Source organism: Haemaphysalis longicornis, unplaced genomic scaffold (assembly GCF_048455015.1).
Source record: "Haemaphysalis longicornis isolate Haplotype H1 unplaced genomic scaffold, Haemaphysalis longicornis Haplotype H1 scaffold_7, whole genome shotgun sequence".
NCBI classification, from domain to species: domain Eukaryota; kingdom Metazoa; phylum Arthropoda; class Arachnida; order Ixodida; family Ixodidae; genus Haemaphysalis; species Haemaphysalis longicornis.
This window is the reverse complement of record NW_027526422.1, coordinates 59630360-59653601: the sequence shown is the minus strand read 5'-3', so window position 1 is coordinate 59653601 and position 23242 is coordinate 59630360. Positions and strand designations below refer to the sequence as shown.

At 49.1% G+C, this 23242-nt stretch overlaps 1 protein-coding gene across 1 annotated transcript; it reads right to left on the bottom strand.

Moving 5' to 3' along the window:
• Window positions 1-1258: 1258 nt before the first annotated feature.
• LOC144144357 (uncharacterized) lies at window positions 1259-21755 on the bottom strand. The gene is made up of 4 exons (XM_077675770.1): window positions 21529-21755; window positions 13266-13310; window positions 9735-10108; window positions 1259-1708 (listed from the first exon to the last, which is right to left on the bottom strand). The coding sequence occupies exons 2-4, from the start codon at window positions 13308-13310 to the stop codon at window positions 1348-1350; spliced, it is 780 nt and encodes a 259-aa protein (XP_077531896.1). The 5' UTR covers window positions 21529-21755; the 3' UTR covers window positions 1259-1347.
• Between the last annotated feature and the right edge of the window lie 1487 nt (window positions 21756-23242).

Sequence of the window (23242 nt, the reverse complement as noted above, 5' to 3'; positions counted from 1 at the left end):
AGAAGCAAGATCCCCGAGTATAAACCTCATTCACACAAAACAGCAAAACTAATGTTTATGGCCAGAAGTAGACACGCGTTCTTTACATTGCACGTCTCTGCGCGCGGATTCAATGCTGTGGCCTTCCCGCTTCATTTCAAGGGAACCGGAAAAAAACATTTTTCCGGCAGCGTCCTCGCGGCGTTTTGGTAATGTTACGGGAGCCGTAGACCGCGAAGTACGGATTACTAGCGTGACGTTTTCGCAACGACTGCGGGGCCTCTGCCTTGTACCGCGGCTCCCTCGGGCTGACCAACATCCCATTATTGACGGCGCCGCTGTTCGGCGGAGCTGCGGTCGAGCTCGAAACACCAGCGCCCGTAGGGCTCTGTTTAAATGGTTACATCTATAGAGGTAAACCGACGCATTCACGGGATCGAAGACGCACACATGCTCTCGGCCCGCTAGCGCCCATCCGTTGGTAGGAAGAGTGGAGACGCAATGTCAGCTTCTTCTGCTTTTTTGCTCTTTGCTTTTTTTTTTTGTAATGAGACATGCTTCGCCGGAAAAAAAGGGGTGGGGGGGCGTTTGGGAGCGTTGGGGCACGTCGGCAAGAGCGGCTTCAGGGCCCGCAGAGTATCGCGAGAAGCAAGGAAAAAAAAATGGTGTTTAACTCTGGACGTCACGGGGTGTCACGTTTCGAAGCTTTTGGGATGGCCCCCAGAGTTGGCCTAAAAAACATATTTTGTCAGGAAGTGTACCTGGAACATTTGAGAAATATCGGCTGCCAAACTTTAAGCCGCATCCTGTATTTTGGGGGATTTCTGTTCACTTATATTCATTTATAATTTTTTTGCCTCTCGGTTTGTATTTTCAATGTCTGCCTCTGTCGCTAAACCTCGAATTTTGCATGATGTTTACTATTGTTCTGGTATTATGCTGTAGCACCATCCGCAACAGCACCATCGTCATCGCTATGCTCTGATGGAGAACAGAACAAAGTTGACTCCCAGGCTCGAACGCCAGCACTGCGTCTGCGTCTCCTTTCTCCGCGGCCCTGGCCAGTCGGCCACAGGCGCCGTGCAGCATTTGCCCTGCCTACAATGCATTACTCATTGTATTTTACAGTGTACTTGAAGGGGGCATTGTATTTATACTTTCCTTGTGGCCATGTACAACGCGACACTGTTCTTTCTATCCATTTTGGCCCTCAAAATAACTATTTACCGTTCTCGGCGTATTTTATTGAAGTCATCGTCAGAACAGGCTAATGTTTACCTTGTGAAAAGGCGAACTATAAGGTTAACAAAACATTGGTAAAATCAGTTGAGTTCCGGGAAGCACCACTCCCTGAGCGAGCGACAAAGTTCACTGTGGACGAGCAGGCGCCGGTTGCAGCGGGGCCTGCGGAGCGACCGGTCGGCCGGACCAGCTTGGCGGCCGTGATGGATGCGTAGGTGCCGAAGGGGCCTGCGTTCGCAGAATGGGAGTTGGGAACACGACGGGTGGACCTGTTGGACCCGGGACAGCTGCCGGCAATGGCTGCGGTCTGACGGCCTGATTAGGCGGCGCCCGGAGCGCTGATCGTTCCGGCGACACTAGTCGAACTCTGGGCTGCCTAGCGGCGGACTGCGTCCCAACTGCGGCCTCCTCCTCCCGACCGACGTCCCCGCGATCCAGGGTCGACAAAGCAGCGGATTCGCGTCTTCGCGTCGATGCTGGGTTTTCTCTGCGCCAAGACGTTTTAGAAAGGTTATTACGGTACTCTGTGGCTAACATCCTCTGATTTGACATGGACGGGTCACATAGAAGCCTTGACTAGATCACTGTCGTCAGCGGCGGGTGCACTAGCGCGATGTAGACATTATTTTCCGGTGAAAGCTAAAATTCAGATTTAACATGCCCTGTTCGCTGCACATTTACATTACTGCACTCTCATATGGGGCACCACTACCATTGTAAATATTGAAAGACTCTTTCTTTTACAAAAAAGGGCCCTGCATGCGCTACATCGCCAATGTACCCTACTCACACTCAACTCAGTCTTTCTTCTCTCAATATAAAATCATGTCTGTCAAGAACATTTATGAATTTCGTCTATTGTATTCGCTTGTCTTTTCAAATGAAAGGTACCCAGTTTTTTTGGAATGCATGGGCGATTTAAAAATGCAACAGAGTGATTCGCGCACTCGAGGTTGACAGGTGGCTAGTTCCGCTTCGACGAACTGACTATCTTCTGCAGTCCTTAAGATGTACTGTCCCTTCCCTGCTAAACAAATTGGATATTGTAAACACAAATTTAAGTGGCTACACCCGAAAATAAATAAGGGAATTGTTTTTATAAAGTTGTTGACACACACCGTTCTTTTTTATATATGTTGATCAAAACTGTCGTTTTTTTTCTCTTTTTATTTTCTTTCTTTTTTTTTCTTTTTGCCTTTTCGTGTCCATGGAGTCTTTGTATAGAAATATTTCGATTTTTACGACTGTTTTTCTTTTTTGCACCTGTGTCACTGCAATCGCTATGCTTCATTGTTCATCTGCGCATGACAGTGTATATTGTTCCTGCTCTGTATAATGGAGACAAAAAAGGAAACAGAACACTGTAACTGTCTACATTGCGAGTGCGGGCCCTCAGGCACCTTTCAAGTGGTCTTTACGGCCACTTCTCGCCTGGGGGACCCCCAACTTCTTGTTGAAAATAATAGTTGAATTGAATTGAATTGAATTGAATTGAATTGAATTGAATTGAATTGAGCAGGCCATCCTCTAACATGATAAGAAGTAGCGTTTGTTGAGCTAGCGAACCCCGCAACTGTGCATGTGCATACAAGACAGCGCATAAAGAGGCTGTTTTAGGTGCGGAGCACCTTAGGACCGCACAATGTCCGTCCGCGTCCGTGCGCATAGCATTTACAATCGCAAAAAAATCATACGGGCACTGGAAGGATTCGAGTCTGTGTCTGACAGACCAGACAGAGTTAGTGTCAGTCGTCTAACCCATTGGACTACGACGGTGAGTTTGTAACCAAGAGTCAAAGAAACGGCTTACTCCCTCGCCTGTAACGGTGCGGAGTACCTTAGACCGCCCAAAGTCCGTCCGCTTCCATCCGTGCGCACACCACCATCAAGCGAAAATCAAGCGAAATTCGATTTGAACCGTGAGTTTCAGTTTCATTTAGGGAATAATCAAGGTGCAACCGACGGCTCAAATCGAATGACGGTGGGGCGCAAATCGGATGTCACTTGTCGCGCCTCCATTGTTTGCGCGAGCGGTCAACGGGGGTTCGTGACAATAATCCATAAGATGACGCAATGCACATTGGGAAAAATAATAAAGCGCCCTTGGCAACTCGCGAACTTATGGTACCTGGGTGATTCGGACTGGTATTTTCACATTACAGACAAATATCTTCCCGTAGCATGTACACCTGCAAAACACATCATGATCAGGTCTTGGCTTTGTTATGGCGAATTCCATTGGTAGAACAGGAGCAAGTGGAGCGAGGAGCCAGAGCAGCACACGGGAGTAACGGGGACGTGTGCTTTCGTTCCGCGAATGAAACATTCGCGCTGCTCCGGGAGCAGTGAAAAGAGGTGGAGGGAGTGATGTCAAGAGTCATGTGACCAAACTTTTCCCGCTCTCGCCTCCCGGAGCATTTCGCGCGCTCGTGTTGTCCGCACGCTGTTCCTCGCCAGTTTTGCCAGATACGTGCCGGTGGTTTTGTGTCTGCCTTCCGCATGGCGACGAATAAAGAAGCCGAGCGGATGTTCATGTCCATGATAGGGTCACCATCGTATCTCCCAAAAAATAGCTGCGAACGATAACAGCATCCGCCGTCTTTTCCAGATACAACTCTACCTTCGGTCGCTGCTCCGGCGGGGTGAACAGGTGCTCGAACATAAACTCCTGCAATGTCAAATCGTCGTCGGCCTCGCTGCTGCTGTCCGATGATGAGTTTGCGCTTGAATCTGTGGTGCTCTCATCATCTAAAAGTAGCAGCATCGTCCAGACGGCCGCGCTTAGCTGCTGCCGTACGCACTGAGCGTCTATCGCGGCTGCTGGATTCCGCCATTTTTCCTCCGCCACCCGGGGATAAAACCAGAAATGACGTAAAAGAGGTCATGTAACTTCCTCGGCGTTCCCTGTTACTCCGCCGCTGGCGACGGAGCACCGAGAACTGCTCTCGGCTGCTCTCGGCGCCAAAAAAGTGCTCCTCCTCAACCAATGAAACACAACGCCCCTGCTCCTGCCCGACCACTGGAAGACGCCAGAACTCGCGAGAGCACTTTGGGTGCAGTTAGAAGTGCTCCTGTTCGCCCAATGGAAAGCGCTATTAGAATACTATTCACCTATTAGCCGAAAAGAAGATTCTTTCAGGATCAGAAAATTGTTTTAGGTTCGCTAAACCTTGCATTTTGAACACATTTCCAGCGTCGTAGCGAAAGAAAACCGACGCGGTTAAAAGAAATAGGTTTTCTGTGAACAACTGTGTTTTTCTAGAACATGAAAGAGACAACCTGGCCTAAAGTAAGGCATATTTACCATGCTTTCTTTATTTAGCACCAGATATGACATTCATGTTCGTTGCTGTAAAAAAACGTATTAGTTGCGCATTTTACAAAGCATCCAACGTAGGTTAGTATATTCGCGGTCATTAAGCACGGCCACATCGGCTGTCGCTTCCGTATGGTTTAAAAACGTCCCGGCATGGTATTATGGCAACACGTTGTGCATATTAGTGCTAACAACGACAACAACAAAATCGAGTAGCATTTTCCCTGCAGCGAGCCTCTAGAGGAAACACGGCGAAAAAATCGTGGCATAGGCGGTCGCTCCCGCCGGAAGTGCAACCATTAGTTTCGCGGGCCGGTTATGCATGCGCGTTTCTTTCTTCCAGCATAGCTCGACAAGATGGCGGTGGATCATCCAGCCACTTTTGTTTGCTTATTTTGACGCTTCTATTGCAGGTATTGCGCAAACGTTTCGTCCACTGGACCTAATCGATGTGTACTTGCTGCTGGTGAACTTTTCTTTTACTTCTAAAACCCCTTCACCTTTCCTTTTTAAAGAGAGGGAAAGCCACTCTTGATGACCGAATGGCCGGGTTATGATGCACCGAAAAAAAAAGTGAACTTGTTAAGTACCCCTAGACGTATAAAAAGACAACGTGATTCTCATTCACAAGTGGGGTGATTGCAAAGAACTTGAGATATGGAGAAATATCAGCCTACTCTCTTTTGTACGCAAGTTGTGCACCAATGAAGTATTAGCCGCATAAACGCCAACTTATAGATTACCAACATTCTATAGGAAACATGCAGGATTTAAGAAAGACCACTCGACGGTGAATCGCATTCTTGGTACCATCTATGTAACGGAGAAGTCGGTAGTAGAAAAAAATTAAAGGCGTTACTAAATGTGAAAGCTGTCGGAAGTGCAGAGCAGTGATTCGCATAATGGGCTGTATATAGCGCCGTTATCCGCTCACTGCTACCACCCAACGCATTTCAAATTTCCCGCCTTCGCTTTGCTCGCGCGCCCCCAGCCTGAAATTGCGCCAGCGGGAGTACTGTTCTTTTTGTGCTTCATTGTTCTCCCGCACGTGCCGGTGTTGCGCTGCCAGTTTTTTTTAGATGCCAAGCATCTCTTGCTCTCGGCTCCGTCATTCGTCGTCCGTCGTCCATCCATCCGCCGGCCCAGGAAGACACCGGCAAGAATGCCGCTCCATGAGCCCTTTAAAGGGACACTGAAGTGATATGTAAACATTGCGGGATTACTAGCGCAAATTGTAGTCCGGAGTCCCCAGGTCATGTTTCGACCACTCTAGACGCGTTTACGCGATTTTATTTAGTAGAAAAACTAATTCGAAAATGCTGTCCTCCTCTCTTTACGCTCGCCCATTTTCTGTGGCGTTTACGTGTGACGTCAGGAGGGGATGAGCTGGCAATTGGCTGCGGCGCTACTGCACGGCTCCCCGGCCAACAGAGTCAGTCGGCCCAGCGTTTCGTCCGCCGGCCGCCGGCGGGTCGTCGCAGTCCAGGAGGTTAAAAAAAATTGCTTGGTCGCAATTCGTTCGCTTAGTTGAAACGAAGCCAGGACACGTTTGTGAATGGAAGAATGTGCCTTTCTTTACTTGGTTTGTTTGTACACTGTATCTAGCTCCAAGTCAAGGCCGCTTCACATAAGCGCTGCACAAGCGCACATGCGACGCTTCGCTGACTGGTACGCCAGTAGGAAAACATAAGGCCTCTTGAAGGCGGGAGAAGAGTCAGCGAAGTCAATATAGGTACTAAGGAAATAAAATCAACTGATATTTTTACCGTACAGCGTAAAACTAGGGCGCGGGAAGCACTTTTTTGCGCTGGGCGAACAAGCACAGCGGTCAGCAGCACGACTACGCATCTGCGAACGCTTTTCCGTCTACGAAATGCAATTGCTAGACGTGAGCTACTGTGGAAACTCGGGCGACGCTTACTGCACGAGCGCAGTGCAACAAATAGTCACCTAAGTTGCTTGAAATGCCAAAACTAAATAAAAGTGTAAACCGGTTATACAATATATACCCTATATTAACAAAGCCATCGCATCCCGCTCCGTGGCTCAGCTGTCTGAGGTGCTAGGTATGTCACCGCAAGTGTTTTGGAAGTCACGAGTTCAAATCCCCGCGGGTACGTGGTTTTTTTTTTTTTTGTAAGTTAATTTTTTTGTTTGCCGCCGATGTTTTCTATATTGAGTTCACCTTTTTTTCGGCCGCAACGTTCATGGCTACACGAACTAGTTCACAAAACGCGCGCAGGCTGGCACTGCCACGCTAGCGAGTTCTCGTTGGCGTGCTGTTGCCATAAGCACCGACTGCTTGCAGGCAGTGGGCACATGCCAGAATGAACAAACCCTTGGCCTGGTGCGAACACACTTTTTACGATACAGGCATGAGGGAGGCAAGCTCCAAATATGGGGGAAAAGCGCACGACATTTGGGCGTCTGCGGGTACGCGGAGGGCGTTCATGCACTGCGTAGGTCTCGGCTAGTGAATGCTACGACTACAAGCCGTCCTGGGAGGCTTATCTTGTGCATTTTACAGCCGACAACATGGCAGAAGCGCGGTACGATGATTACTGAGATATTGAGAATGCCCATCCAACAACACCATTGGTTATGTTTTACAGAACCGAAACCGAAACCGAAACTTGTTTGATTGCTAACCTTGGGCATCGTCCAATCACGGCGCCCCTCCTCTCAACGTCACAGCCTTAGTTGGTGCGGCCGCCGCAAACCGCGCATGGTAGTTTTTCTTCTTTCGCGCTTTGTAAAATAATTACCGATTTGTCAACCGGATAAACGATGAAAAGTGTGCTAATTTGAGCCAGTCTACGCAGTTCAAGCAAAAACGGGAGCTTGACAAATTCACTTCAGTGTCCCTTTAAGGGGAAGCGTGATCGTCTCGTGCCGGCCCAGGAAGACACCGGCAACACTGTCGCTCCAGCATCTCATGGTAGGGGCTATGTCCCTCCCTTGTTGTGGCTTGTGGCGCCGTACCCCCCCCACTCCCCCCCCCTGCGCATGCTCGGCTTATCTCGGGCCGGCCCAGGAAGACACCGGTAACACTATATCGCTCCAGGAACCATTAAAGGGTAAGACACCACCGGGCGTTCAGCAAGCCGAGCATGCGCAGTGGGGGTTTGGACGGCGCAACAACGACAAGGGAGGGACATAGCCCCGTCGCATCTAATAAAATTACACCATCTTCCCGTAGAGGAACTCTGAGTAGTATGCGAAACAGCCATGGCCTCAACGACGAACTCAAAATTAATGGGCACTTGAATCGATCCCATGGCTGCTTTGCTACTACTCAGTGTTCCCCTACGGGAAGATGGTGCAATTATTTTTCGCTTAAAAAACCAACCAGACGAGCGTTCCTGACTAAATGAACGCGGGAACTGCCGGTTAATTACGCATATTTTGCCTCAAAAGTACCAGCAGTTTTCTTTGCGCTAAAGGACGGGGAGTTGTATGACAAGCGCCAGCGGTTGACGAATGTCGATCGAACGCTCTTACTATATAAACCACTTGGCTTTCGAAGCCTCTTGGTTACAACGCGACTACGGAACTCCGTTAGGCTCCACTTGGGTCCGGCTAAGGTCACTAGATAAGGTATAAGAGTACCGCCACTCTCTGGTGGAGGCGAAAAGCAAAAACGCCCGTGTGTACGAGATTTCGGCGCACGATAAAGATCCACAGGTGGTCAAAAATAATCCGGAGCCCTCCACTACGGCGCGCCTCATCGCCTGCGTTGCGTCGGCGCGTTAAACCCTACAATCAATCATTCAGTACCGCCACTCAGGCAGCAAGTCAGCAACCACGACCATTTTGGTGTTTATCGGTGTTGTGAGATTGCCGTATCTACTGCCTCGCCGCTAACTTCGACCGGGTCGCTGGGTGACAACACTGCAGAAGATGCAGCAAAACGGCATCTTCAGACAGATTTGTGCTGCAGAAATGCTGCTACACGCGTTATCTTTGATACGCGTTAGGAACGACGTCAGTCGCGCTCAGTCGCAGAGCAGGGAGATCAAGCTAAGCCTACCTGAGCTGACCGACTAAAGCGCATAAACAACAAAATGGCGGCGCCCATGAACCGTTTCAGTGTGAACAAATGTCACGTGATTCCAACTGACCAATGTTCATGGCGGCGCCACGGAACAATGGGAGAAAAGAGTGACGATACTCTGCAACCTTATCTAGTGACACTAGGTCGAGCGAGCCAGCTACGACGACAAGGCGCGGCCCTGAAGTGTTGTGCACTTAAAACCCCTTTAAATAGCTATACATGGTGTCCCAGCTATCATGTACCAAGATTTTAAAAAAAGACTAATGGCGTCACTCGAAGAAAACCTAGTGCCTAATGTTTGCAGTACTGTGGAGAAGCGGACAGTAATTTTTCGTTAATAAGACCTAATTAACTAATTGTAATTAATTATCAAAGTCGAGGAGTACTCTCTTGATCACTAAAGTGTCAATGAGGCACTTGTAGGTACCCATGTGGGGCATCTAACTGCGGTATTTTGAGCGACGAACTAACTGCGTACTCGTTTATTCTGACTGAAAGAAAACCCGCGGAATATGAAAAATACCACGTGACGGCGCTCCCGCGCGCAACTTAAAGCAACGTTCTCAAACAGGTGGTATCTGAATTCGCCAAAATGAAACAAAAAAAAGAAAGACAGAAGAAATCGCGACCGAGTTTGTGCCTTATCAGTCATACGCGCCCCGCGAAACTTGCTGCTGTTGCTCCTTCCATGCATGTCATCATCAAGGTGATGCGCTGTCTCTTCGGGCGGGTGACATGCGAAGCAATTGCTTTCAATCAACTTATTTGGGAGCGCTGCTTTACGATACGCGCCAGAGCGCCGTCACGTGGTATTTTTCATATTTCGCGGGTTTTGTTTATCACTCACAATAAATGAGTACGCAATTAGTTCGTCGCTGCAAATACCGCAGTTAGATGCTCCTCGTGGGCACCTACAAGTTACTCATTGACCCTTTAGTGATCAAGACAGTACTTCTGGAGTTAGATAATTAATTACAAATAATTAAGTCTCATTAGCGAAAAAATTACTGTCCGCTTCTCCACAGTACTGCAAAACATTAGGCACTAGGTTTTCTTCGAGTAACGCCATTACTTTTTTTTGAAATGTTGAAGCACGATAGCTGGGACACCCTGTAGAGCCAGGAATGCGTCCACGGAGCATACCTGCTCTGAGCGGCGATGGCTAGAAGTCGGAGCAGCTGGAGAAGCGCTACGGCGCGCCGATTTAGCCGTTGTTGTAGCGGCGGGGTTTCAGGCCCGGAAGAGAGGGGAGGGCGTAGCTGCGGTCGTTGCGCCAACTGGCCGGCTGACAGGTTGGGACCAGGGCCCTGCTCCTGACGCTGATCGTGTGCCACTGTGCCGGCTGGTGCGGATGGCTGGCGTCGAAGGTGAATTTCCCGCTGCATGTGTATGATTAGTATCGGAGTTTCAGCCAGTAGAGACAGAGGAAGCTGTAGTCCTTGCTGCGTCTCCACTTGCCTCTGTATCCTTTTTTCGTAAGCCTTGCGGTAGTTGTGCAGACCGTACAATATCATACCCTGAAAAGGTGATTGGCGGGGAGGGGGGGGAAGCGGGGGTTAAAGACACGCACGCGCGCGCATACTGTGTGTACGAATAAGGTAGCAAACGAAAAAAAATGCATCACGGCAAGTATGCCCAGTCCATCGCCACACCTGGACGATGGGTTGACACCGACTAAAAAGGCCGAACTGAGTTTAAAATGAAGGTAATTAGAAGCAGCGTGTTTCATTAACCAGTTTAGTGAAAGAAGACAGGCTTCCGGAGGTAAACTTGTGTTTGTCGCGCGAAGTGATCAGAGGCAGTGGCGGGCGCACCCAAAACGAGTGCCATTTGCTATTCCGGTCAATGATTAACTAGTACTTGTTAATTCACTGTTTAATCATTGCAGTTAGGCGTGTTACTGCAAAATTGAAATTGTAGAGGATCATCAGTCAAACCAAAATCCACCGTTCGGTTTCAGAAAATGTAATTTTCCGCAGACCTATGGACTGAGTTCTTTGAATCCTCCGGACCCCCGCAATGGAGCGCGGCGTATGCAAAGCACCGCAGCGCCCTGAATACGTGCTGACGTCACTCAGAACTGCACACGTCACACGCTCGCCGCGCTTTATCACGGCCGGGTTAGAGCGGACCAGCGCCTCCGTTCTATCCCGGCCGTGGCTTAATCTTGCTTCAAAGGGAAAGTAGAGCGGCGTGCTCTTAGTGAAGTCAACACGTGGGCTTATCTTTGTAGCTCTTTGCAGCCGCCGAGCTGCAGATGCGCGCGTCCAGAGGACTAATATACTCAACCCCTAGGTCTCCAGGCAATTACAATTAGCAAACCTAACGCTGGATATCGGGATTATTGATTATCCTCTACAATTTACACTTTGCAATCACAGGCCTAACTGCAATAATTAAAAAGTCAACTAACAAGTGCTAGTCAATTGTTGCCCTAAATAGCAACTGGAACTTTTTTTTTTTTTTTTTTTTGCGTTCGCCAGGGACTCTAACCACTTCGCGTGAGAAAAGCGATTTTACCTCCGAAAGCCTAGTTTTTAAAATTACATAAACTCTTCCCTGAAACACCCTGTAGAACGTACACACTTGAGTGTTGTGTGGAATGCCAAAACGGTTGCATAAATGCATGCGGGCCGGTTTTATATACAACTACACTGGTTAGGCATATTGTAAAAATAGTCAAATTCGTCAGAGCATGCAAGTGGTCAGTAAGATTGTAGTAAAAGAAATTGGCTAAAAGCGGCCCTCCTGTCTGTGCGAAATTCAATCCACTAATTTTAGCCGCCTGACCCCCTCCCCCTGTTTTTTTTTACAGCTGGGCCGCACACAAGATATGAGGACCTGAACAATACATCTGTAGCAGCATCCGCAACAGCACCATTGTCATCGCTATGCGGTTGCGTGGCCTAATAAAGAGGAGAACGAAGTTGGCCCCCGGGCCTCGAACGCCAGCACTGCGTCTGCGTCTCTTTACTCCACGGCCCTGGCCCGTCGGCCACAGGCGCCGTGCAGAATTTGTGGCCGCGGGCGGCCCGCCTCCTTACGCGACGGCCAGCCAAGCCTACACACCTATTCCTGATATAGCAAAAAAAAATATGTTCAGAAACCTACGACAAAGCAGGCACACCCAACATATATGGGATGAGAATTGTAAGCAGTAATTATTCAATAAATTTTTCTATCAACTAAGGCTGATCAATAAGCAGGGCTGCGGTGACGGCTGGATGGTTGGCGGTGCCGTGCGGGCTCACTTTTATCCGATCTCCTCGATGCAGGCGTGCTCAGGCATGCATCATTTCTATTCTCTGCAAAAAGCCAGAACTCTAATGCAATATTATTAGCACAGATTTTACACTGCTTGCATCGGCATTTCTTCCAGGTGCTTTAATTGGATGAGAAGGCGGTAAAGGGAACTACTTTCGGGCTTCATTGAAACAAAAGCATGTGTTAGCTGATGTAACAACATTACCGCATCTCACCGGGCGTACCTTCACTCCGGCGACGATTGAATAGAAGAGTATTCCCGCGATGAAATAGTTGTTCTGCAATGCGATAGGCAAGAGGCAAAAAAGAAATGCCGCTCGAATCAATTGTCGACTGGCTTAGTAAACGACACAAGATGGGCCCAGTCTGTGAGTGAAGGGATTCATTTATGGCTGAAAATGCATGCTTTCTCCGAATCGTGCTCTGGTATCCCGCGGTGTGTACACGGGCAGGCCTCCGAGAAACAAGTCGATTTATTTTATAGCGTAGAAACATACCACATTGGCAATATTTTAATGTATTTACAGCGTGTGGTTCACTCAGTAAAAACGATATGGCGATTTTTTAATAATGCCAAGAATGCACACGCGAGAAAACTATGGCATTTCCCTCTGTGCTATTCAACTACAACTCAGCATAAATGAAGATGCTAACGCCTGCTCGTAGCCAGGCACTGAAAAGATCAACTATTTACGATAGCGTTTTGCACGCTAATGTAGCAGAACGGCCGAAATACCGCATTAAAAATCCGCCATGTACCTTCTTGCTTCACTGCAAATGCCGCCGAAAGACGATAATCGCCTGCCACCGTGCCGTGTAATGGCCCCATTTTATGACTGTTTTAACATGCGACAAGTTTTTAAATAGCCTCTTTCATATCACGTACAGTGAGAAGTATGTTGCAGCCCAGCTCACGGTCATGATTGATTGATTGATTGTAGGGTTTAACGCGCCGACGCAACGCAGGCAATGAGGCGCGCCGTAGTGGAGGGCTCCGGATTAATTTTGACCACCTGGGGATCTTTAACGTGCGCCGAAATCTTGTACACACGGGCGTTTTTGCTTTTCGCCTCCATCAGAAAAGCGGCCGCCGCGGCCGGGAATCGAACCCGCGACCCCGTGCTCAGCAGCGCAACGCCTTAGCCACTGAGCCACCGCGGCGGGTTTCACGGTCATGATTGCTAGCGTTCGTTTTGGTAGCATACGTAAGGCTCTACAAAAATCGGTTGTTCTTAGCTTGGATAAACCACCTCCAATATTTTCAAGTCAATTTAGATTGCCTTCAAGTGATTCTTCTATCAGCGATAAATTTCTACCGATGAGACAGTACTGGAGAGAAACATCTCTGCAGGCATTAAGGCTCCGATTAACTTTATCCGTGAAAGAAATGCATTATCGTGTCCGTCTTACGCGGAGTGTAGCTTCGTCTTGACCCGGCTGTAGATCCAGGCGCATCTGCAAAGGTAGAATACGACAGAACAATGTGTCAATGATCAAGCATCCATAAATATAATTTAACTTATAGGATCACCAAGATAGGTGAACCGAAAAATATTGTGCTTTATATGACCTAAAACTGGCCTTTATATTCAGTTACCAGACGCTGTTGTACGGTACAATTACAATTGAGGGCGTTTTATTTTGGATAAATGCGGTGGAACATGACATGGTATCCTAAACTAACCATAGCCCCGACTTATAGCTATTTCCATTTTCTGGTATATTTTTCTAAACTGAATGCTGAACTATTCTGCGCTTGAAATCGTGCTGTGTTCCTTGTGTTTTCATTCCCTGTATTAGTCATGCATTAGAAGCCTCACTTGGAACATCATGTGTTTACACGCTCAATGTTATTGTATTCATGTTTTGTCGGCTCATCATTGCTGAAATGAAAGAATTGCTGAAAATTTAGTTAGTTTTTAAAACCTTTAGAAGTACTTTTTAACTGTAACGATGCGTTTTAACTGCGCGTATTCCTTATGTCTGACGTCTCAGAGCAGGTCTACGTCTTCGTACACTGCAAACGCTATACACTATACTCTTTGCCTGAACTTAGCGTCGTTGCTGATTTGTGGGTAGCCCACACCTGTCGCTCATTCAATACACAGACCACATTTGCCAGCATCGGGGATAGAGGGACAGATCCAAATCACAATTCTCTCCCTAACGTACGTGATAACCATTCCGCCACGACGCCTCGGTGTCACGTAAAAACGGCGGCAGGGTTTTGATGTGCCAGTTTTATGAGCCGTTGTCAAGTCCACCTGTCGGAATAGTAAATCATCGTGGTTTGCAAAGCTGGCTTACAAAAAAAACAGCAACGACAACTCGATGAATCCCGAAGGTGATGATAGCTGCTCTAAGGTCGTAACATTTAGCACGTACAGATGGCTCGCACCTGTAAGCTACAAGCACGCCGAAGGGCCAACTACTGAGGAAACATCGCCGTTTCGCATGTTTGAGAGCGCAAGGCTCAAGCAACGTCTGGGGAAATAACCACTCCGCTGCCACCAATCGTAGGGAGAAGGGAGCTGCGCATAACCGTCAAGCATGCGGACAGAGAGTGTGTGTGTCTGAACGACCCAACGGCGGAAAAATTTACGACAGCGAAACGACAAATTCTCAAAAGAACCAAACGACTCTCTCTGTTCGCGCGGTAGGAGCAATCTGCAGGCAGCGAGTTGTCAAGTCGTTGGAAGCCAGTTAGCCGACCGCCGCCGCCGGGCACATTGTCACGCGGAGCGAAATTATCCCCGTCGCCCCTACAAGCAGAACCCTAATAAATCGTTTTGGGATCACGACCGCGTATAAAGCTTCGTTGCCACACCAGTGGGGAGGAATTGCCGAGAAGGATTAGAAACTGCGCGAAAATGTGCGAAAATTGCCGGCTAGGTTTGCTGCTTGCTCGACTATTTAAATCGTCACGGAGACAAAACACAAGTTTGGTTCATTAGTAGGACTGTTTGTCTTGACAACAACGATGCCACTTTTATCAAAAAAATTTGAACAAATAATGGAGATAGTAAGAGAAACATCTGAAGCAGTGGCGACTCCCCTATCGCTTTCTGGCAACGTATCTATGACATAACAACTTCTTTGTGTGATTGGCGGCCGCTAAACGAAGCCACCGACAAGAAACATGACTGGGTGATTGCAGTGTAGTTTCGATTTCGTTTGATCGTATCCCTTCATATATAACGTGCAGTTAATATGCTGACAACGGTGTTTTTTAGTGCTGGCCTACATTACATCACCTCTGCCCGTCATACGTCATTGCAGTACTGAATTTGAAAGTGGTTTAATGTTTGCTGCGTTTTTTTTTTGGTTAAAAGCTCTTTCGGGGCAGCAATTGAGCTGATTGGGTTACCAAAGGCTGGTTGTTTCAAGTTAAGACAGTTGTATCTTGTATACATGGCCCGTTTACAGCACAGCTGGTGTATCGTGCAAGCTGCGCATGCTCGTACAAACCGGCCGTGGCTATCAATGCAAACGATTACAGCCACAGGTGACTGTGGTCGGCGTAGCTATAAAAGCGTGGAGCTACAACCAATAAAGGCTTTCCCCCCGTTTTGCCTTGACTGATACATGCTGACTGATACATGGTGTCAGAAGTGGGATTCAGTCAGCTCGGGCCCTGGCTTGAAGGGGCGTCACTAAGGATGGAACTAATCAAACCACCGGATCAGCGGCTGCTTTCTGGTTACATCGCAAAGAAGTGGGATCTCTTCAAGCAGAAGTTTGAGCTGTTCCTGCAGGCGACAGCGGTCCTGAAAGAGCCAAGGTCAGAGGCTAAGAAAACTGCACTGCTGCTGAATGTCACGGGAAACGACGCCCTCGAGGTATTTAGCAAGTTCACTTTTCTGAAAGGCGTAAGCAAGAAAGACTACGCTACGGTAGTTCAGAAGTTTGAAGCCTATTGCAAGGAACAACTAAATGAAGTCTATGAACGGTACATGTTCCAGTCAAGAACGCAAGCTGAGGCGGAGCCGTTCGAGCATTTTTTGCGGGACTTGCGGAAGTTGGCACGGAGCTGCAACTTCGCGGACTTTGCCGACTCTATGATCCGTGACCAGGTTGTGTTCGGCACGAAAAGTGTGAAGCTGCGAGAATAGATGCTGAAGGTGAAAGACCTGACACTGCTCAAGGCGGAACAAATCTGCAAAGCTTCGGGAGCACCAGCGCAACAGAATGAAACCTGGGAACATTCGGCACGGATAGTAGCAGCAGAGAAGAGACGGCAGGAATTCCGGTGCTCTAATTGTAACAGGTCGCACGAGCGCGGCAGATGCCCTGCGTTCGGGAAAGCGTGTTTTCTGTGTGGCGGCCAGAACCACTTTTCGGCGTGTTGCAAGTCGGGGCCTTGAATCGGTGAAGTAGTGGAGCAGTGAGACACCTTCGACGTTCTCGACGTAAGGGTCTGCACCGTGGAAAGTAACGCCGACTGGATTGTGAACGCCAAAGTCACCGACCAAAACACACTGTTTAAAGGGACACTGAAGTGATATGTAAACATTGCGGGATTACTAGCGCAAATTGTAGTCCGGAGTCCCCAGGCCATGTTTCGACCACTCTAGGCGCGTTTACGCGATTTTATTTAGTAGAAAAACTAATTCGAAAACGCTGTCCTCCTCTCTTTACGCTCGCCCATTTTCTGTGGCGTTTTCGTGTGACGTCAGGAGGGGATGAGCTGGCAATTGGCTGCGCCACGGCTGCGCTACTGCACGGCTCCCCGGCCGACAGAGTCAGTCGGTCAGTCGGCCCAGCGTTTCGTCCGCCGGCCACCGGCGGGTCGTCGCAATCAAGGAGGTTAAAAAAAAATTGCTTGGTCGCAATTCGTTCGCTTAGTTGAAACGAAGCCAGGACACGTTTGTGAATGGAAGAATGTGCCTTTCTTTACTTGGTTTGTTTGTACACTGTATCTAGCTTCAAGTCAAGGTCGCTTCACACAAGCGCTGCACATGCGACGCTTCGCTGACTGGTACGCCAGTAGGAAAATATAAGGCCTCTTGAAGGCGGGAGAAGAGTCAGCGAAGTCAATATAGGTACTAAGCAAATAAAATCAACTGATATTTTTACCGTACAGCGTAAAACTAAGGCGCGGGAAGCACTTTTTTGCGCTGGACGAACAAGCACAGCGGTCAGCAGCACGACTACGCATCTGCGAACGCTTTTCCGTCTACGAAATGCAATTGCTAGACGTGAGCTACTGTGGAAACTCGGGCGACGCTTACTGCACGATCGCAGTACAACAAATAGTCACCTAAGCGGCTTGAAATGCCAAAACTAAATAAAAGTGTAAACCGGTTGTACAATATATACCCTATATTAGCAAATCTTTCGCGTCCCGCTCCGTAGCCTAGCAGTCTGGGGCGCTAGGAATTCACCGCAAATGTTTTGCGAGTCACGTGTTCGAATCCCCGCGGGTACGTGTTTTTTTTTTTTTTAAGTTAACTTTTTTGTTTTCCGCCGATGTTTTCTATATTGAGTTCACCTTTTTTGGGGCCGCAACGTTCATGGCTACACGAACTAGTTCACAAAACGCGCGCAGGCTGGCACTGGCGCGCTAGCGAGTTCTCGTTGGCGTGCTGTTGCCATAAGCACCGACTGCTTGCAGGCAGTGGGCACAGGCCAGAATGAACAGACCCTTGGCCTGGTGCGAACACGCTTTTTACGATACAGGCATGAGGGAGGCAAGCTCCAAATATGGGGGAAAAGCGCATGACATTTGGGCGTCGGCGGGTACGCGGAGGGCGTTCATGCACTGCGTAGGTCTCGGCTAGTGAATGCTACGACTACAAGCCGTCCTGGGAGGCTTATCTTGTGCATTTTACAGCCGACAACATGGCAGAAGCGCGGTACGATGATTACTGAGATATTGAGAATGCCCATCCAACAAAGCCATTGGTTATGTTTTACAGAACCGAAACCGAAACCGAAACTTGTGTGATTGCCAACCTTGGGCATCGTCCAATCACGGCGCCCCTCCTCTCAACGTCACAGCCTTAGTTGGTGCGGCCGCCGCAAACCGCGCATGGTAGTTTTTCTTCTTTCGCGCTTTGTAAAATAATTACCGATTTGTCAACCGGATAAACGATGAAAAGTGTGCTAATTTGAGCCAGTCTACGCAGTGCAAGCAAAAACGGGAGCTTGACAAATTCACTTCAGTGTCCCTTTAAGGTGGACACTGGGTCTCAGGCCAACCTGCTGCCTTATTCTGTGTACCGACGGTTGATTGATTGATTGTGGGGGTTTAACGCGCCGACGCAACGCAGGCGATGAGGCGCGCCGTAGTGGAGGGCTCCGGATTAATTTTGACCACCTGGGGATCTTTATCGTGCGCCGAAATCTCGTACACACGGGCGTTTTTGCTTTTCGCCTCCATCAGAAAAGCGGCCGCCGCGGCCGGGAATCGAACCCGCGACCTCGTGCTCAGTAGCGCAACGCCTTAGCCACTGAGCCACCGCGGCGGGTTGTGTACCGACGGTGCTGCAATGTGACCGGCCTGCAGCCAAGTGGCTCCATTCTTCGCTCCTACAGTGGGGACGTCATTGAACACATCGGTGTTGCCACTCTACCAGTCGTGGTGAACAACATGTCTGCAAGCTTCACTTTCTTTATATTGAAGAAAGGACGTCAGGCCATACTCGGAATACAGGCGATCGAAGCACTGGGACTAGTTTGCCGTCGAGTAGATGCGGTGACCGCCAGCGGTACTGAAGGAATACTGGAAGAATTTTCTGACCTATTTCAAGGTACCTGCCGCGTGTCCCGCGAGTACCGTATGGTGATGAGAGAGGACGCGGTTCCCATGGTCTTACCGGCCCGACGTGTGCCTGGGGCACTGCAAGAACCTTTTCGACAGGAGTTGGAGCGCCTCGAACGAGGCGACATCCTCTAAAAGGTGGACGAGCCAACTAAACGGATGAGTTCTTGCGCAGAAAAGGCCGGCGCGCTGCGGGTCTGCATTGATCCTGTGGCAAGGGCGCGAAGCGCTGTGGCAAGGGCGCGAAGCGACACCCACTGCCCCCTCGTCGTTTCACTTGTCGCTTCGCGTCCTTGCCACAGCGCTTTTCTGCGGCTCACTCTACCTGCAGAGAACCCCAAAGCGACGGCCCCAACACCAGAACACATGCATTTGCATGGCGCTACCCCGTCGTTTCAAAACGACGCCCCGTAGTTTTAGAGAATTCGGCCCCTGGTTGATGCTACTGCGAACGATGTTGACCTGCAGAAAGCGATGGCGTACTTGAGAGGAAACGGTGATCTCGGCGGCAGTTTGAAGCCATTCGCTGCAGAACTGTTGACCATTCAAGGTATTTTGCTGAACGGCAGCAAAGTAGTTGTCCCTAAGTCGATGCGAGCAGAAAAGCTGCAACGCATACATGAGGGCCGTTTGGGCATAAACAAGTGCAAAGCGAAGGCCCGACTCTTGGTGTTCTGGCCTGGGCTCAGCGCCGATATCGAGACAATGTTGAAGGGATGCGCTGTATGCCGCAAGTACGCGTACAAGCAGCAAAGGGAGCCATATATTCTTAGACCAATACCGAACTACGCTTGGTACAGAGTCGGCGTCGATATCTTCCAACACGGCGGGAACTATTATCTGTGTGTGTTCGATGCACTCTCCAATTTCCCAGAAGTTGAACGACTAAGTGGCACAACAGCAAGCCCTGTAATTGACCGGTTGAGTTGCATATTTGCGAGGTACGGGATTCCGGTTGACGTCGGCAGCGACAACAGGCCTCAGTTTTCTTCTCATGAATTTGCTTTTTTCGCATCCAGGTACATATTCAACCACATGACGTCGAGCCCTAGATTCCCGCAGTCAAACGGACTTGCGGAGAGAGGTGTCCAAGTCGTAAAAAGAATACCGGAAAAAAACGCAGGAAACCCATGGCGACTTTTGGCTTGGCGTTCTTGGTTACCGTTCGACTCCGCTGGAAGATGGTCGATCACAGGTGAACTTTTACAAGGCAGGAGGCTGCGCACCCAACTACCAGACTTCAGACGACAGCCAAGATGCCGTGTTTTCAAGCGTAAGCAACGTGATCCCAGTAGGATGAACCTGACAGACCTTAAAGGAGCCATGAAGAGAAAACAAAAGTTTGTTTTATTCGAAAGATTAGGTGTTTCATAGTACCCTAAGCGCTTTCCCGGAAGCAAATGATGCTTTATTCACTGAGAAATAAGGCAATTTAAGCCAAAATTTTAAATCTCCCGCCTAAATTGCACATTTCGTGACGTGAACAATGGCGTCATACGAGCCGGTCCATGAAACAGATACTTAGTATGTCGACTCCATATAGCACCCACACGCGGGAGTCAGACAGGAACCGGGCGGCCATTTTAAAAATACTAGTAAAACCTATCCGCAGCCCTAGTCATGGAATCGCCTGATCTGGAGAACAAAACTTTCGCCGAGAAGCTTGGGCTTGCATTTAACAACCTCACACCACTTGAACGCTCAATGCTTCTAAGTGCACGAGCGGCAGGAGTTGTGGGATACGCCGCATACGCGGATGGACCGGAAAGCGACCATTCCGCGATAGCCACAATGGCCACAACAGACGAACGCCCAGCCGTCGGCACCGCTGCACCGTCAGCCCCGTCGCGACGGACGAATACACTGGTACGTATGTGCCGTATTTTTATTACGGTTAATAATAGTTCAATTTCAGTAGCAGTATCGCTTATGCCAGTTGGCCGGTGTCGTGTATGGAAAGCCGTTCGCGCGAGCTCTCTGCTTCGACCAGAAAGATACGAGCGTCAATGCGCGGTGTGTACGGCATATTTTCCCGCCAAGGTCAGAGCGCTTTGACAGCGATTTGACGAAGTCGGCGACGAGCGCCAGCATGTCCCAGGAGTGAGCTAACGTAAGGGTCCCTGCCGTAATCACTTCCTCGGAAATGAAGCGAGCACACTCGTACTTCCTTTAGCTCTCTTTCTCCTCCCTTTGCATAGTTCACAAAACGTAGCCACTTGCTTCGCCGAAGTTCGTCGTTGGGCAGCACATGAAAAGAGATCTCACCGGCGGGGATGTCGCACTCTTCGACGATTTGCCCGTACTACGTGGGCATTTCAAAACGTAGCAACGAAATTTCATTGTAAAGTACTCGAACAAACTGAAGTTTTCCGTGGTTGTAAACTGGAAACGAGCTCCTAACAATAGCAGCAAGCCAACACCATTCCGAAACTGCGACGACTGTCACTATCTCGTCGCTGCTTGCTGTTCCGTACTCCCCTCGTTTCTATTTTTACCTTTGCTGGTTGGCGATATGACGGCAAACCTCCTGTGAAGGGATTACGATACCAAGCAAGGTCGCGGCTGTGCGTGCTGGGACGGTTCGTTGGCCCCGAAGAGCCTCGAACCCGATTATTCGTCTGCGGCGGGAAATGAGCTGGTGGGTCGCATGGTCATTCCCTTTTTTCCTAATTATGTAGCTTATTTGAGCGAAGTTTGTGTTAAAAGTGGTGTCAGTATGGTTCTAACGAGGCAATATTTCGAATGAACCAAACTTGTGTTTTCTCTTCATGGCTCCTTTAAGGAAGGGGAGGTTGGGAGGGTTCATGGGAAGGCATGGAACCGAAAAGCTGAACTGGTAGGACTATCTGCGCCGAGGTTCTATCGTGCTGTACCGAAGATAACCAAGTGCTCCGACGCAACCGCAAGCACCTGATGCCTACGCTCGAGCCGTTCCAGCAGATTCCGGTCGAAAGCGACGCCGACAGCGACGAGGGTCCGGACGTACAACCGCCACCGATGCCGCAGTCAACGGTCCTTCAACCGTCACCGCTGGAGCAAACACGGTCCGGTCGAATAACTCGGCAAACAAAACACCTTGGCTACGACCACAACTTTAACCAAGTGAATTCCATATATGCAACTAGTCCTTCAAAAACAAGAGATGTGTCGTGCAAGCTCGCATGCTCCTACAAACCAGCCGTGGCTATCAATGCAAGCGATTACAGCCACACGTGACTGTGTTCGGCGTAGCTATAAAAGCACGAAGCTACAACCAATAAAGGCTTTCCCCGGTTCCGTCTTGACTGATATACGTGGTGGAAATGCTGTGAAGCGCTGAATAGCGCAGAGTGCAGCACTATCCTCCGCTGTTAAAGAGAAGGCCGAGAAAGCGTTAGTTTCCCGTTGACTGCATTATTCGTGCGTTCTTGTGACAGTTCGGCAGCCGCGATCCTGGGAACGAACTGTTAGCTTCATTACAAAACAGATCCCCTCAAAAAGCTCTAGTACTCGCTCTGGGACGTCACATCCACCGGCATGCCGATATCCGGTAACGGGCGTCCCAAATTACTCAGTCTTGGTTACGATGTGAATCCTGAAATTCCCCTGTGTACTACGCAAAGTTACGGAGCATTCGATCTCAGCACCTTTGCCACCCTCGCGGTGAAAGGGTGCGAACTTCTTGAGCGTCCATAAGCGTTTTATTTCGTGTGTGACTCAAGGGCGGCTGGCTCACGTGATCCGTCCTGAACTTGGCGGCCGCGATGCTCGTGGCGTGGCAAAAGATGGTCGTTCCAATGTTCCACGTGACGAACCTCCCAAGTATGAGTGCCGCGCGCGCCTGCACATAGAACACCGAACAAACAAAGCTGCCTTAAACAACCGGATATTTCGCATAGAACTGAGGCAGCGTAAGCTATCGGAACATGTCAGCATAAAGCAAAAAAAAAAAAAAAAAAAAAACATGGCCCGCTTTTGTATATCCCGTTAACGAAATTCTGCAGAGGTGCTTCTAAGGCTTGTTTGTGATCTTCAAAGCCTATATCGGCAGAGTTTACGTGTAAATTGTTCTCGACTGAAGCAATAGCTAATGTATCGCTCTTTACACATTGGATGTGCAGTATGGCTATCAATGCTACGTTCATGAAAAAAAAAACACTGAAAACACGCTACATAAGAAGATGAGAGACAACACACGAGGGCAGTCACTGGGTTGTCTCTCCTCTTGTATAGCATCTGTTCACTGTATTTTTTTCTGGACGTCATGAACCAACCGGCCAACACTTCCACAGTGCTATGTTTTCGCGAGCCCAAGTTCCACAATGAGCCTGTTGGGCTCGTTGGTTCATGTGAAATATGTACAGCGCCGACACGTGGGGACAAAGAAAGAACGACGCACCATGAGCACTGACTTCAAATAACCTAGCTTGTTGAAAGTCAGAGCTTGTGCTGCGTCGTTTTTCCTTCGTATTCGTGTGTGGGCACTGTAAATATCTGCCGAGGTGCACCCCTGCTCTGTATACGAGCCGTTTTCTGAAAACATCAGCTTTCGAGAAGAAAGAAAACGTTCGTTTCAAACTGCAGCTGAAGTTATTGCTACCCAAGTAAAGGTGACTGAGTTTCGCAACGTACTGAAATATCCCTG